The sequence below is a fragment of the Zophobas morio genome, unplaced genomic scaffold (assembly GCF_036711695.1).
Source record: "Zophobas morio isolate AGI-343-1 ecotype UQ-CSIRO unplaced genomic scaffold, CSIRO_AGI_Zmor_V1 ptg000026l, whole genome shotgun sequence".
Lineage (NCBI taxonomy): Eukaryota > Metazoa > Arthropoda > Insecta > Coleoptera > Tenebrionidae > Zophobas > Zophobas morio.
The window spans coordinates 9109064-9125280 of record NW_026972131.1 but is presented as its reverse complement, the minus strand read 5'-3'; the positions used below and the strand labels follow the sequence as shown (position 1 = coordinate 9125280).

The 16217-nt window shown below is 31.0% G+C and overlaps 1 protein-coding gene across 2 annotated transcripts in view; it reads right to left on the bottom strand.

Moving 5' to 3' along the window:
* Src42a (Src oncogene at 42A) overlaps positions 1-16217 on the bottom strand; it is a 78369-nt gene that overhangs the window by 10159 nt on the left and 51993 nt on the right. For both annotated transcript variants that reach the window (XM_064066059.1, XM_064066058.1), the window contains 2 exons: positions 6301-6422; positions 6076-6239 (listed from right to left, as the gene is read on the bottom strand). In XM_064066059.1, the coding sequence (XP_063922129.1) occupies positions 6076-6239; positions 6301-6422 (286 nt within the window). The remainder of the gene's footprint in view (positions 1-6075; positions 6240-6300; positions 6423-16217) is intronic.

Genomic DNA, 16217 nt, shown 5'->3' with positions numbered 1-16217 from the left:
CTTCTTTTTACGGTATCTACTATAGATAACGACTTACAGAGATCGATTCTGAAAGAGACTGCCTAAATTTTTACTAATCAAATCTTTGAAAAAAAAAGTATTTATTGTCTGATGATAAATTTAGGAGTTATGCTCAGTTGATGGATTTTATTTATTATTGAAGGAACCACGAAAATAAAAAAAAATGTTTAAATATCTCCCATTTCAATTAGTACAACTTGATCTGTTAAAAGTATGGGATCATACTAACAAACGGGTTGTTGATGACAATTGTTCGATGATAGAAATCTTAACATTTGTGACCCTAAAGACAGTTTTATTTGTAATAAAATTGCATATCATGAATTTAAACGTTTCCCGTATAATTATTAAAGCCTATTCACAAATCGGCGCTTCAGTAAACTGTTAAGATTATGATGGTTAAAATAATAATAATAATAAAAATATTGAAAAAACCTTCTACTTGGTATGCTGTAATCTTATTAAATCTAGTGGAAGCTTCTGACTGCATAAATCATTACTTGTAATGTTATGCAAATAAGGGGTTACTATTGCATTTAATAATGTCCTATTAAGCGATAGAGTAGAGTAAAAACAACTTGAAACTAGTAGGCTGAACAGTCAATTTATTCCTAATAACGTCGTAAATCATTTTTTCTTCTTACTCGTACAGTCGAACGAAAATAAAAACAATTCATAGTTGCGAACAAATTTTGTCCACTTTAAATCTATATTTAAAACAATTTTGTGTATTTTTTAAATATCAGCGTTTACAAAATTTAATTGAATATAAAATGCAATTTACATCTTACATAATGCCCTTGGACATCCAATAAAGTATAGAATTTCAAAGCAGTGAAACTTCCCTTGTTCATCAGATCCTATACTCGAAAACATGCAGTGTATAGATATTTTAAATTATTATGGTTGCTTGAAATACCTACAGTTTTATATTATTCCTATTATAACATCATTGCTTTATAACAGTAATAATCTTGTATAAATTAAAAAATTAACTGTAATTGCATGTGTTGACAAGGTTTTGGAATATACTTCAAAAAATATTTCCTTTTAAAATTTTTGCAGCATATACAGGGTGAGTCACTAACCGCACGTTTCTCGAGATCTTATTAATGATTAGAGATAGACCAAGCTTTTTAAGGACTTCATTCTACAATTATTTTTAACTATACCGGGTGTCTGGAAAATAGCGGATTAACTATTCAGTACGTTAAGTACGGGGGTTTGGGGAGTCCCAAAAAAATAATAAAAAATTACTTGATTATGTAGATTACGAAAAAAACGTAATTTTATAAAAGTAAAATTGGCAACACTGCACGCACCTAATGCGTGAATATCTCCGGCTTACTTTCTGATTTCTTAGTAACAATGGTGATTGAAATTCACCTTTTTTTTTTTTAGGATAATAACCATAACAACCAGAAGTCATCGTTGTGCATTATCTTATACTATTAAACGAGCAAAGTTTGTATATATATATATATATATCTAATGGGTTTCTCGAAAACGGCTCTAACGATTTCGATGAAATTTACAGGTTGGGTTTTTTTTTGGGTCAAGAAATCGATTGATCGTAGTTTTAACTTCTGAAAATTACAGCTTCATACATTTTCAGCAATTTTCAGGCAGTGAATTATATTTGTTGCTAGGCAACATCAGATGACACTACAAGAACACGAGATTGTTTTATAAGAGAAGTTTGGGTGACAGTCTGACAGTACGTTTGACGCACCTTTTTATCTTCAATTGTACGTACCGAAACATACTCCACTGTATAGAGGACGTTAAATTTCACCTTCTGAGGTGAGAGAATTTACGGAAAACTAAACAGTGAGCGGATAAAAGGCACAAGAAAGTGCGTTGAATTGAGGTTATTTTGTCAAGCATTCATTTCAGAGGTTCTACGGTCGGAGTCAATATGTGATCGTTTTCCGGGATGGGACCGTGTTATTTGAGTTTTTGGGCTCAACGTTTCGCACACTTTCGTAAGTGGCATCTTCGGGAGCAGGGTTGAGATTGAGAAATTAGGAATAACGCAAAAGAGCACGGTAACTCAGTATGTTAACCACACCAGAGGCGAAACTCTTCTGGCAGTAGGAATGTGGTTGAGACCTTTTTCTAGAGTCGAGAGAGAGACCTAGGAAAAAAAAAGAACGATAGAGAGAAAACCTGGGTAACAAATGAGATTGTAATAAATGTCAAACAATAATTCCAGTTTTCTGTTCTTTAATCTCTACATCTGACTCATCAGTGTTTAAAACAAAGACTGCTTACGTATTTTTTTTAATGTGTATTTTTAATTAGCGCGTGTACTTCAAAATGCATACTATACGCATATTTATCTGTCTTAATCTGATCTAATACTACCAAACGAGCCGTGTGAAGCTCGGTCAACCAGATATTTATTAATAAAACAACCTGTTATTTTTCATTAATAAATAAACCGAAAAAAAAAAATAATAAGACATTTATAAATTGTAAACAAAAACAAAACCAACAAAAGAAAATTCTATTAAAGCGTAATCAACTAAACACTAGAGAAAATGTTGGCAAAATGGCAAAATTCCTGCGTTGTGCATTAAGTAAATCATATTGTTTATAAATTTTGATAATTTTTTGTAAAAGTTAGTCATCAGTATTTGCTAGCATAAAACTGATTTGGCAAATGACATATCCTGTCAAAACAGAGAGGGTGGGTGGGCGGGGCTAGTACCTACTAAGACTGATTTCGGCAAATGAGATACCCTCTAAGAAAAGAGAGGGTGGGTGGGCGGGGCTAGTACCTGCCAAAATAAGACCGATTTTGGCAAATGACATATTCTTTAAGAAAATAGAAGGCAGGCGGCTGGGGCTAGTACCTGCTAAGATAAGGCTGACTTTAGTAAATGACGTAACCTTTAAGAAATTGTGTTACTATTTTTCCCAGACGCACCAGTTGATTGTTAAGAGCGTAGAGGAGAATTACTCCGCCATTTTCCAAACACCGGTATATAGTGTTCTATTTTTAAGGCGTAACACAACTTAGTTTTTCAAAATGAAACATCCTATATATCTTTACATATTTTGATAACCTTTTCTTAGCCTCTACAACCACATTTATTTTTGAAATTGAGTTATTCCAATTTTCTAGAGATTTTTTGACAATGGAAGGGTTCATAAAAAATCACTGTAGGGTTATTTTTAAAATCTGTGTTACAGCATTTTGTTGTTGTGTATAAATGAGACTAAATTTTCGTATACAGAGTGTTTATCAAAATGTTTTAATTCTTAAAATTTTCAAATATCGATATATCAGTTTTTTCAAATACAACATCCTATATTTTATTATTGCAACTTATTTTATTTTTTATTCTTTTTTTTTTACTGAGCGCTTTTTATATTTAAAGTTGATAAGTTCCTGCGATTTTTTACTTTTTTAAGGGGCACAGCGCCATATTAGAAAGATTAAGACAAAAAATATATTTTTATAAACAAGTTTAAAATTTGATTTAATTGATACCAAAACACAGCGCATATATTTGTTTATCCTTCCACAAAATATTGTAAGACAGACTTTAAAAAGAAGCCTAAATGTGGTTGTAAAGGTTAACAAACGGTGAATAAAAATTTGTAAAGATATATAGGACGATTCGTTAAAAAAAAATTGCGTTACGCCTTTAAAATAGAACACTCTGAATAGTTAAAAATAATTTTAGAGTTTTTGCAATTTGAGGAATTTTTGTTGACGATATCTTGGTATTAAATCAATTTCTTTCTGCAAAATCATAATAAGCTAATAAAAGAATATAAAAAACCTTACCAAACGAATATTATTATGTTTTCCTGAGAAGTAGAACACATTCTAGGTAATTTAAATTCGTTTTTTAAGTAGCAGCTAAGTTCATACTGTATAGTGTGGAACAAAAGAACAAAAATTGTTTAAGGTAAGTTATTTTCACGACCATTTCGAAAATAATTACGCCTACTACGTAGATACAAAATATATCACTAATCTAAACTGTGTTTATAAATAAATAATAATTTTGCTAACTTTCAAAGTTTTAGTTTCCGCTTCAAAAGTAAAAATCTACGTATTGACAATTATTATTACTGAGATCAATATGTTACTTAATACATAACAGTTGCATCTAACGAAATCTTTAAACTTTGGACTGCTGTACAAAACAATAATGATGTGTTTTTACTACGATACTGGCTGCTGGAAAGTTTTACTTTCTTATGGACACAACGTTAAGTATCATGTTGTACGAACGCACTTAGCTTCAGACAGGCTAATGTAGTTACATTAACTCAATAAATTTTCCTTACTACTTCACCTCAATAATTAATATAATTGTCGATTGCTCAATTATGCTGGAATATTGGTTTAAAATGGTGAAATCTATTCTGTTAGCACAAATGTTAATTGAAACACCTGTACTTCTACTGTTTTTACTTCCTGAGCGTAAGCTAGGGAATTTTTAAATAGATTTTAATAATTTCGTGTAAAATTTTTCTAGTAAATCCTATTTATAGTCTACAACATAACATTCTTTAATAATTGTGATTGATTAATCTGTCCTTGCTTTTGAAATCGTACATTCAATACCTATAGTGCAACAACTTTTTTATTTTTTAATTTAGAAACGGCAATATGATCTGATCTGAAATTTTGCACACGCTTTAAAATTGTCATGAACATGGCAAATCGATATTCAGATTGTTCCCTTCATCCCTTCCCCTGTTTTTCTTTCTCAGACAGTCTTATTTTCATTTTCCTGAAATTCGCAAATTCAGTATTGTCGTTGATAGTATGCCACTTTATTTATTTAAATTGATATATTTGCCCCTACTAAAAAGTTGATAACGTCATCGTAAAATTTTATTAAAGCATATTAAGCTTTTCTATCTGTAGTTCCTTAAACCACTTTCAATTTCAAGTATTATATTAAAAATAAAATTTAAAAATTGCAAATTCAAATTTTATAATTTATTTAAGAAACTGGAATTGTTTGATTGTGTTTCATGTTATAGTGAAAAATGTATCAGTTAAACGTGAAATGAACATATTGTATGAACAAGTAATCCTAATTTAGATAGTTTGGTACGTTTTGTGTATGTACATTGTGGTGTAATTCTACCGTTGCTTTCTAAATTTAATTACTACTACAAAATGTAACAATATAGAGCGAATTTTTTGCAAATACAAAGTATGTGATTAAATTATATGCTTACGAGACAGGCAAAGATTGCTAATAAAAGAGAAGACGCATGAAATTCATGAACCTTAACAATTAAATAAAAAATCTACATACAAAGAAGAAATTAGTAAAACGTTTTTTATAAAAAATGCATCGACAATCTAAAATACTTTTCTATTTTTTAAAATAAAAAAACATATCTACTAGAAATATTGAAACTCATTTATCGTTGGGAGATCTAGAACTAGAAATTTTGTAAATACAGCCAGTACAAAATAAAAAATTTGGCACCGTTTTTATTTACATTCATTTTGTAAGACTGAGAAAATTACAAACATTTTCTGGAAGAGTTCTACATTTTTAATATTTCTTTTTAAAAAGTTATGTTGCTAAACAATAAAAATATTCTATTTAATACTCTATATTTTACCAATTTCTGAAAGCTTAACCCTATTACAATACTTAGTCCGGGAAGTAAAAATTAATAAGTTAACAAGTTAACAGTATTGTACTTCCAAAATCAACGATCTAAATTCCTCCCTATTTATGCCAATTTCAGTTGAGTCATGAAACGTTGCAAAATTTCATTTTCCATTGCGCGCCCGGTCGCCGGATGAAGATAAAACTAAGGAACTGAAAACAGCTATTGACTCAATAAAACAGTGTAAATAGAGTAACGAGAGTGTAAGAACTGAAACAACAAAGAACTATGTCATTAAAACAGACGTACCTCTGATATCGTTAAGAAATTCTGTATGCAACAAGCATTAAAAAACAAAAAGTTAAATTGACATCAATCAATAGCTGCTAAATGTGATAACAGCCTCAGCTGTTACCACTTTATTCTATGTCGTATGCTTTTTGTGTGACTGACCTGGACGCACGGTTTGCACAGATTGACACACAGACCGTCGGGGTCTTTACTGTAATGTTCTACTAATTCTTGTAGCGTTCTGAATGTTGTTCTTCGTGCGATGAAGAAGCCTCCTTCGTCCAACTGTCGGATCCTGTAATGCTTCACCGTGTCTCCATCACGAACTGGAAATACAGAAAAAATGTCATTGGAGTAGGTCGGTTCTGTTTGTCGACTTTAAATTACCTGATAAAGAGTAGTCGTTATGTCTGCTCTCCGAATCTCTGATCAAAAAGGCTCCGTGTTCGTTTTCTGGAAGTAAGAGTTTCTTCTCGGCTTCGATTCGTTTGATTTTTCGGAAATACCATCTGGAAAAATAATTATGGCCGTTAATCTTGACGGTATTTTAACCTTTACATTATGGTAATAATAATCGTTTCGTTGTCGTTCAGGAAATCTTCCTGAGAAGCTGTTTGGCAACAAGATGGCATAAATTCTGATTCAATTAAATGTAAACTAATAAACAAACACGTTTAATGTTAAAGACGCTTACTTTTAATAAAATGAGAATTTAAATTCCAGGCGTAATCTAAGAACTTTAGCGATTTTTTAAATCAAAGCCATTCTGCAGTCTTAAACTGACATTTATGGCGAATGTTTTTCTAAATTTAGTTCTGTCGTTAAGCTGGAAGCTAAGTGTTTGAAGTAATAGGTAAAATACTATTCATTCTGACCTTTACAGATATTTTTGCTTCAAAGTTATACATTCTTTATGGTGTAGTAGGTGTTTTTTTTTGTATATAAATTAAAATGTTCATCACTATCAATGGATGGAAGGACACAATTGTATACAGGGTAAAGATGAAATCAACTATAAACCATATTATTAAAATAATAAACTTTAATATGAGAATTGGTAAAATAATAATTGTTAAAAGAATGGTTTGAATCATCATTTTTTTGTCTAATCAGTAATCAAATTACTTAACAACATAAGTATGTATTCTTTGTTTAATATAATTGAGAGAAGGTTTCTCATGTCAAGATTCTATCACAAGTGATTTCCAGTTATATCGCAGTTGCTGGGCAATATTGCATCAGACTGTGGGTAAAATGTTTCTAATCCAAATACATCTTATAACCGGTAAAATTCTTAGATCAATAAGTTATACAACAACTAAAATTATTGCAGTATTGCTTTAACATTTTCGAAAATTTTACATTACCTTTAACTTTATCTGAAAACAAATATTTAGAGTACATGCCTCCAATCAAATATATGACAATGACTTCGAGTTGGTTATTAAAGTCCAGGTAAAATCCATATTTGAATTTTTCGACTTATCTTATAATTATTATTTCTGTTGAACCTTCCACTTCAAAGGCAAATGTCGTAGCCTATTTTCTGATTGAGAAAATTTTCTCCGCGTATTTCTACAACAAGAGATTTGATTTATATCAGGAACGAATTTCTAGGTATGTCTCATCATTTAACATGTATCACAAGCAGAGACAAATCGTTAAACTAACATATATATACATATTTAGATTAGAGGTCTAGAAATACCTTATTACAACAGAACAATGAAACAGTTAAAAAAAATTGGAATGCCTTGTAGCGTTCTTTGCAAAAAGTAATTACTGTATTTTTAATAAAAAATAAAATATATTTTCCTGTTTGACTAATAAAATAGCAACGGACTTATTGAACATTGTGCGAGTAACATTTAAATTACATTGAATAACTGAAATTCTTAAATTTTAAATGGCTCACACTTGAGAACAATAGATCTAGTCCCCACATTAATATTAGTCGCTATTTACTGATGACAGTGGATAAGGCATAGAACAGATATTATAATTGACTAAATTAAATAAAAACTAATCTGAAAATAATTCCCTTACCTATACCAAATACAAAATTTAAGTGCTAACACGTCATTTTTGTACGAATTGACGACTAATTTTAAGAAGCTTTCAATTTTCAACATGGTAACCTTCATACAAATCTGAGTAGTCGATAAATAACATGTTCTTGGAAGGCGTATGTTCAATAATATCATTCAAAAAAACCCAAAATAAGAACTGACCGAAACTAGAATCCTTGAGGAGTTTTTTTAACGAATAAAATTATTAATTTAACCAATATTGTATGTTTTAAAGTGGTTTTAAAACCCTGACGGTAAGGTTTCCATGAATACCATCATGTATTGGAATTAAAAATTATATGTATCATTTTTTTTAAATATGTATATTTTTGAATATATATACAATATATACAAACAAAAGGACAATGATAAAAAACGAACTCTAATACAACTAAGATATTATAAATTTTATGATATTTTGCGTTACATTAACCAAAATAAATTATCAAAAGTTTTGCTAAAAATCTATTTACAAAACACTGGTGCTAACAATTTTATTTTATTTTGTACAACAAACGAACAAACAACGTTATCAATATTGCCTTCCCTATTTATATGATAAATGAACAATTTCAAACATTATCGCGGAAAAAATTAAAGGCAAATAAAAATTTATGCACACCTATTATATGTCGCAACTTCTATAACACGTATTTTTGGGTTTCATTTAATAATAACTAATCCAACAAAGTTACTTTTCTGTTAATTTGTCTATAATACCGTATTATTTGCGCAGTTTCCGGAAGCATTTAATCCCCGTGCTTAATGTTATTTATAATTAATAACACTGAAGTTCTCAATTACTATTTAATGACATAATTATTACGAATGACCTGAAATTTAAAAGTAATAACTACTCGCATGCAAAAATCAAGTTTCCATGTACCGATCTGGCAAAACATTGATAAATGACACCACGAATTCGTAGGTCAAAAAAGACATTTGCGAACAAGGTGAACGGATATGATTTGCAGTACACAGTTAATTAACATGATTTTAACTATCCATCCACGAATAAATTCTTTGTAAATTTACCTACCATAACCAACGAACTATAATTTTGTTGTTTATGGTTTGTGATATTTCCAAGAACACAGAAATTCAATAATAACGCAATTTATTCGGTGGTTGGCACCTTTTGTGTCATTCTACAGCATCTTGTCTGGTTACAATTTTGCACGATGAGAAATTCACGAAAGAAACCGGAACAAAATCAGACATCGAGCGTACTTTCGATTGATTAAGAGAAGTGAGTTCATCAATTTAAATTTAAGCAATAATTCACTTCCATGGAATGAATGATACAATGATGGGCTGCGACTTGCTGCAGACATAACCATCAATGACGTCCAAAGTTAGCAGAGAAAGCAACAGGAAGTCCGCCGGCTGAGAAGAACTGCAAAACAGTCAAACATTCCAGAAGAATTCCATTTTTTTTTATTCGGTGCAAAATACTGTTTACGCACGTCCAGTGAAATGTTAACCTTCTGTTACTCATGCATTCTTTTTCCTTTTTAGGAATTAAGAGGTCTTTTTATATCCGGGAGCTCATCAGCAGACAATATTCATCTATAAGATCAATGAGTTGGTATAGAAATAATCACTGAAATATTTCGGTTGTATACAGAGCGTTTATTTTTTGGTTGTAGGTATTTTACAGTAATGAGTTTTTTGCTTTTACTTGGACACTTGAAATTTGAATAAAACTTAATTTAAACTTCACACTTCCGAGATTGCACCGATGACAATAGTTAAAAGGTATCAATCTATACCCACATACAGTAATCATTGAACAATTTATTATTTTTTAATGTTTCATTTAAAAATTATTATTATCATGTAAATTAATGTGTATAACTCAATTAAAGCTAAACTTTGTTAAATAATTGGTCGTTTTAATTAACAAAGTACTAGTGGCATTTTGTTGTATTCTACTGATATTATCATTATTGTGTAATATTTATGCCAAATTTCCTTTTGATTTTATTACTTCTTGGCGACAGGTTTTATTTCTAATTGGGAAACTAATCTAGGAAAAGTTAATTAACAACTAAATACAGTACAAAGTAGGACAAGTTTTTGCAAACATATGAAAATGTATATAACTGCAAGCTAAATAAAGAGATTGTTGGTTTTTCCATGTTATTTGACGTTAAAGTAATTGCATATTATATGAATAATTCGACTACACAAACGATTGATTCATATCGTATTTGAACAGACTAGATGTGAGCTACAACAAAAATAATTGAGAACAATTACGCAAATATTTCAATAAAATAATTTAATGATCAATAGTAATTTTGAAACTGAGTCCTTTAGCATGTAAGTCAATAAAAAAGTGCTTATAATCCGAACCCACGTCGATATCTCTTTAATCCGAACAAAAACTCTGCAATCCGAACTGAACTTGAAAACATGCACCTGCTTGCAAAAATGACGCAAGATCTTCTTTCTGTACGTGTTGTATTGAATTTTTTGAAAATTTTAAAAATTGTGATATTTCCATGCACTGAATTAATTACCTAATTCTGGAAAAAAAAGTTGAACTTATCAAAGAAATCAGGGCCGGAAGTGATTTTTGTGCCCCGAAATTCACAAGAAAAAGTATTTAGTTAAATTTCGAAAGTCGTCGAAAATGGATCGAAATTTGTTAGTATGTACTTGCCAAATAACCTACCCTCCAAGGAAATAAAAGGCTCTTCTAAGAAAATGGATTAGACCCGCCCACCCACTTTTTATTTTCTTAGAAGAGTGGGTCATCTGCCAAAATCAGTCTTATTTTAACAAGTACTACCCCCGCCCACCCACCCTTGTTTTCTTAGAGGATATGTCATTTGCAAAAATCAGTCTCATACTTGCGAAGATAAGATTGATTTTGGCAGATGACCTATTCTTTACTTTCTTAGAAGAGAATTGGCCAAAATGAAACTTATTTTGGCAAATACTAGCCCGGCCCACCTGCCTTTTATTTTCTTAGCGGGTAGGTTATTTGGCAAATGCTTTCTTAGAGAGTAGATCATTTGCCAAATTAACTTTCGAATTTTTCAATTTTTCCTTTTTAAATTTTCAATTTTTTGATGTCTTTCGATTTTTGATTTCTCTGGGCAACTGAAAAAAACTTTCGATTTTTTAATTTCATAATTTTGGCAGTTTTCCGATTTCTCAATTATTTGATTTTTAAAAATATCGAAAAAATGGATGTTTATTTTTTTAAATTTTCGATTTTTGATTTTTTGTCACCGAGTTTTTGGAAGGGAGTAAAAAGTAATTTTGATCAGCGATTGCCATGTAACTTTAAACTATCAGAAAAGTGTTTCTAATTTTCAATTTTTAGATTTTTCGATGTTTCAAAATTTCGGTTCGAATAAATGTGTTATTTTAGTTAAAAAATTAAAAATAAAAACATTCCAAAATTGTAAAGTTAAGCCCAGAAAAATCAAAAAAGATTGGAATTAAAAACTGCAAAAATTGTCAAACAAATTATTATCAAAAGTTGAAAAATCTAAAAAAAAAAATGACAACTGGAATTTCGAATTCGATTTTACAAGATTTGTTTCTCTATTCAATTTTTCGATATTTCAGTTTTTGATTTTCCGATAATACAGTCATACAATTTTCCAATTTCTCATTTATCCGATTTTTCAATTTGTCATTTTTTGATTTTTAGCAAGTACTAACCCCACCCAGCCAGTCTTTATTTTCTTAGAAGAATAGGTCATCTGCCAAAATCTCGGCAAGGACTGGTCCCCCGCCCACCCTCCCTTATTTTCTTAGCGGATGTCACTTGCCAAAATCAGTCTCATCTTGACAAGTACTAGCCCCGCCCACCCACCCTTTATTTTCTTAGAAGATACGTCATCTGCCAAAATCAGTCTTATCTTGACAAGTACTAATACCGCCCACCCACCCTTATTTTCTTAGAGAATATGTCATTTGAAAAAATCAGTCTCATACTTGCCAAGATAAGATTGATTTTGGCAGATGACCTTCTCTTCTAAGAAAATAAAGGGTGGGTGGGCGGGGCTAGTAACTTTTCTTAGAAAAGTAGGTCATTTGTCAAAATGACTCTTATGTTGGCAAATACTAGCCCGGCCCACCTGCCTTTTATTTTCTTAGCGGGTAGGTTATTTGGCAAGTGCTAGCCCCACCTAGCCGCCCTTTGTTTTCTTAGAGAGTAGATCATTTGCCAGAATTAGTCTTATCGTAGTGAGTACTACTAAATTTTTCAGTTTTTCGATTTTTCAACTTTCGAATTTTTCAATTTCTCGCTTTTTCAATTTTCAATTTTTTTATGTCTTTCGATTTTTTAATTTCACAATTTTGGCAGTTTTCCGATTTCTCAATTATTTGATTTTTAAAAATATCGAAAAAATAGATCTTTATTTTTAAAAATTTTGGATTTTTGATTTTTTGTCACCCAGTTTTTGGAAGGGAGTAAAAAGTAATTTTGAACAGCGATTGCCATTGTTCACCGTAACTTTAAAACATTTGAAAATTTTGTCTTAGTTAAAAAATCGAAAACAGACAAATCGTGAAAAGGAAAAATTTTAACTTGAGAACTTGAAAAATTAAAAGACTGGGATTAAAAACTACAAAAATTGTCAAACAAATTATCAAATGAAATATTCAAAAGTTGAAAAATGTAAAAACTAAAAAAAAATAATGAAAACTGGAATTTCGAATTCGATTTTATAAGATTTGTTTCTTTTTTCAATTTTTCGATATATCAGTTTTTGATTTTCCGATTATACAGTTATACAATCTTCCGATTTCTCATTTATCCGATTTTTCAATTTCTCATTTTTTGATTTTTGATTTTTTTTTTTCGCAAGTACTAACCCCACCCACCCAGCCTTTATTTTCTTAGAAGAATAAGTCATCTGCCAAAATCAGTTTTATCTTGGCAAGTACTACCCCCCGGCCCACCCTCCCTTGTTTTCTTAGAGGATGCCATTTGCCAAAATCACTCTCATCTTGACAAGTACTAGCCCCGCCCACCCACCCTTTATTTTCTTAGAAGATACGTCATCTGCCAACATCAGTCTTATCTTGACAAGTACTAACCCCGCCCACCCGCCCTTATTTTCTTAGAGAATATATCATTTACAAAAATCAGTCTCATACTTGCCAAGATAAGATTGATTTTGGCAGATGACCTTCTCTTCTAAGAAAATAAATAATCAGTCTCATACTTGCTAAGATAAGATTTATTTTGGCAGATGACCTTCTCTTCTAAGGAAATAAAGGGTGGGTGGGCGGGGCTAGTAACTTTTCTTAGAAAAGTAGGTCATTTGTCAAATTTTGGCAAATACTAGCCTGGCCTACCCGCTTTTTATTTTTTTACTCTTTTGAATCTTTTTTGTGTTATCGGAATCAAAAAACCAAAATTGTTAAAAAAACAAAATGTGAATTGTATGTTACATATAAGTATAAATTTTCATCACTACAAAATTACATTCATTACATTACATCTACATTTCTGCGGCCAATTCTGTCTTCCTTTTTTTCTTAAATTCCAAAACATTTTGGTTTCTATCAAGATACTCTAACACATTTAAAATTATTTGTTTTGCTTGGTCGCTTCATTTTTGACTGGGACAAATGACAAATTTCAAAATTTGTCTCTACGACCTACCCAAAATTTGGTAATTTTTGTCTCACACAAGTGTATTGAGAATTGAGAAAAAGTTTGACTTGGGGTAATTCCACAACTTTATGTCTATGTTTATGTGCATCTCATATTTTTGAATATAGGTTTAATACTTTTTTGAAATGACGTCATGTACTAATTTTGACACAACTAAAAGTGCGGTTGCACCGGATTTTGTAAGCTTGACTACATATCGATAAATTTACGTCGATTTTATTTGCTTTTTAACGGAAATGATGATATCAAACACCAAATGAATTTATGTAATTATGGCATTGTTAGACTATATTTAGAGATATTACTCAACATTTTTTTTATCATCTTTACGATTATCTTAAAATGCACGAAACTTTCAAAGTTTGATAATTTCGGGTATTATTTATCTGGTAAAATCGTTAATAAACCATCGACGGAAGTAGATAGCGAAACCCCAATAAAGTGTGAAAACAGATCTTCACCAAACCGACCCTACTGCTACACAATAATATTTTGGCCTACTGCTTGGTTGCATTTGCATTTTAAGTCCCAAATAACAAGCTTTTATCGCATATCCCCATCTTCATTCATTAGTAAACAAGATACTGTCCATAAAATCAAAATTAACGTAACAATTCTACACAAGTTTTTTTTTATTGGGTTGTGCATTCAATTAATCATTCGCTACCTGCTGATCGTTACAAAATGGAGATAGTCACGCAAGTAAAATGCTTCAACGCTGCATTCTTTCAACTAATCCCAAATTCCTGCAATAAACGCGTGAAGCTAAATTATGTGTGGTAATTGAGTAATTTCCAATGCTAGTATTACTTTTTCAAATCACTTGTTGCACAAAGATATTTGCCATTTCGTCACGTTTTCCTGATACACTTCGAACTTGATGGACAATCTGTTATTGGAAAACTAATAAATAATGTAAATTCCGGCGACCTTTCCTTGTATTATCCCGCTTCATGGAAAACATAACCCATTAATCGCATTTTTCTTTTGAATTTCTTTGCTTAGAATTAATAATCTGTGCACTAAACAGAATGCATAATAAAATAAAATTAACACGCTCTATTGATGTTGTAATTAAAAAATATTCCAGTCGACTTGTCGATAAGGTTAATAGAAACTTGACACTTTGAATTGTTAAAGACTGAATTGTTAACGAACTGTTTGTGGTGACCTCTGAACGAGGATGTCTAAGCGCCGACTACCGGTGGAAATAGCCTTCAGTAAACGAAAATCTTGCGCCTTGAAAGGGAAAATCGTGATTTCTTTTAAATTCTTGTTGTGAACGAGTTTTCTTCGAAATTCCGGTTGTTCAACATTTATACTCTGTTCTCTTCATTAAATATTTCTGATAAACATCAAATTTTAATAAGTCACGATCTTTGGAAAACTGGAGATGCGCAATGCATAGAAAATAAAAATAAATTAGTTTAAATCATAGTTAGGACAAACTCTTCAAGAGTTTTCATTTAGACATTATATTAAAACGTGCTATATTTTTATATGTAGAGAACATTGAACTGAATATTTTGTTTTGACGAAAGAAACGGGGCCATTTACTCAAGTACGTACATGATTTCGGTAAAATCGTTTCAAAACATTTTAATTGGTTTCTAATTATTTTGGTAAATTAGGAGCTAAGAGTTCGATCCAATATACCAGTTTGTAAACGTTCATTCAGTAATTTACGGTAATCTAGACATACATTTACAGTAAAACCTGTCTATGCCGGAATCGCGCGGGTCCAAAATTTTTATCCGTCTTAAACAGGGTTCCGGCTTTTACAGGAAACCCGGCTATGACGGAAAGTAAACCTCTATAAAACGGAAATCAATTTTTATTAAATTGAATACATAGGTACATATACAAGAATTATTTGAAATAATTGTTTATTGTTATTTGCTTTTTTGGCCATTGAGATATATTTTCCATGCTTGTTCTCAACTGCAAAAGGTTAGCTACACGCTCACCTCTTTGCCATTATTCTCTAATTTATTTTAGGAATATGTTTTATAATTTGATACACTTGCGTTTTTGCAACCGAACTTTTGCAAATTTCTTTAACACTCAAATTTTGCTGCTCATGTAGATTAATTAAATCCTTTTTGTTATTGTTGCTCGTTTTTTGGGCCATTGTGAACACACATGTAACCACCAATTAAATGAGAATTGAGAACAGTGATTTTCTGTTGACAAAAAATGCACCTGCAGGTCCACGAATTGAATTACATATTTTTCGTAGAAATCATCAATTTTGTTCTCGCTTCCGTTTTACACAGAGTTGGGTGCATGTATTTTGACACGTTGGGACTTACAAATATTTTCCGTTTCCGCGTTATGCAGTTTCCGGCTTATACGGACCAAAATACATTAAATTAGGTATTTGAAAAAACGGGACTGCGGAAAATTTCCGCGATGAGCAGTTTTCCGCCTTCTACAGAGTCCGGCATAGACAGGTTTCATTGTACCACCAACGCCAACTATAAAGAAAAAATAATTATCTTATCGAAGGCTTTTACATCTGAAAAGAAATTATTTTTTAAATTCACTAAATAAGAGGACTTCGAAAGTGGGGTAAATTACTTATA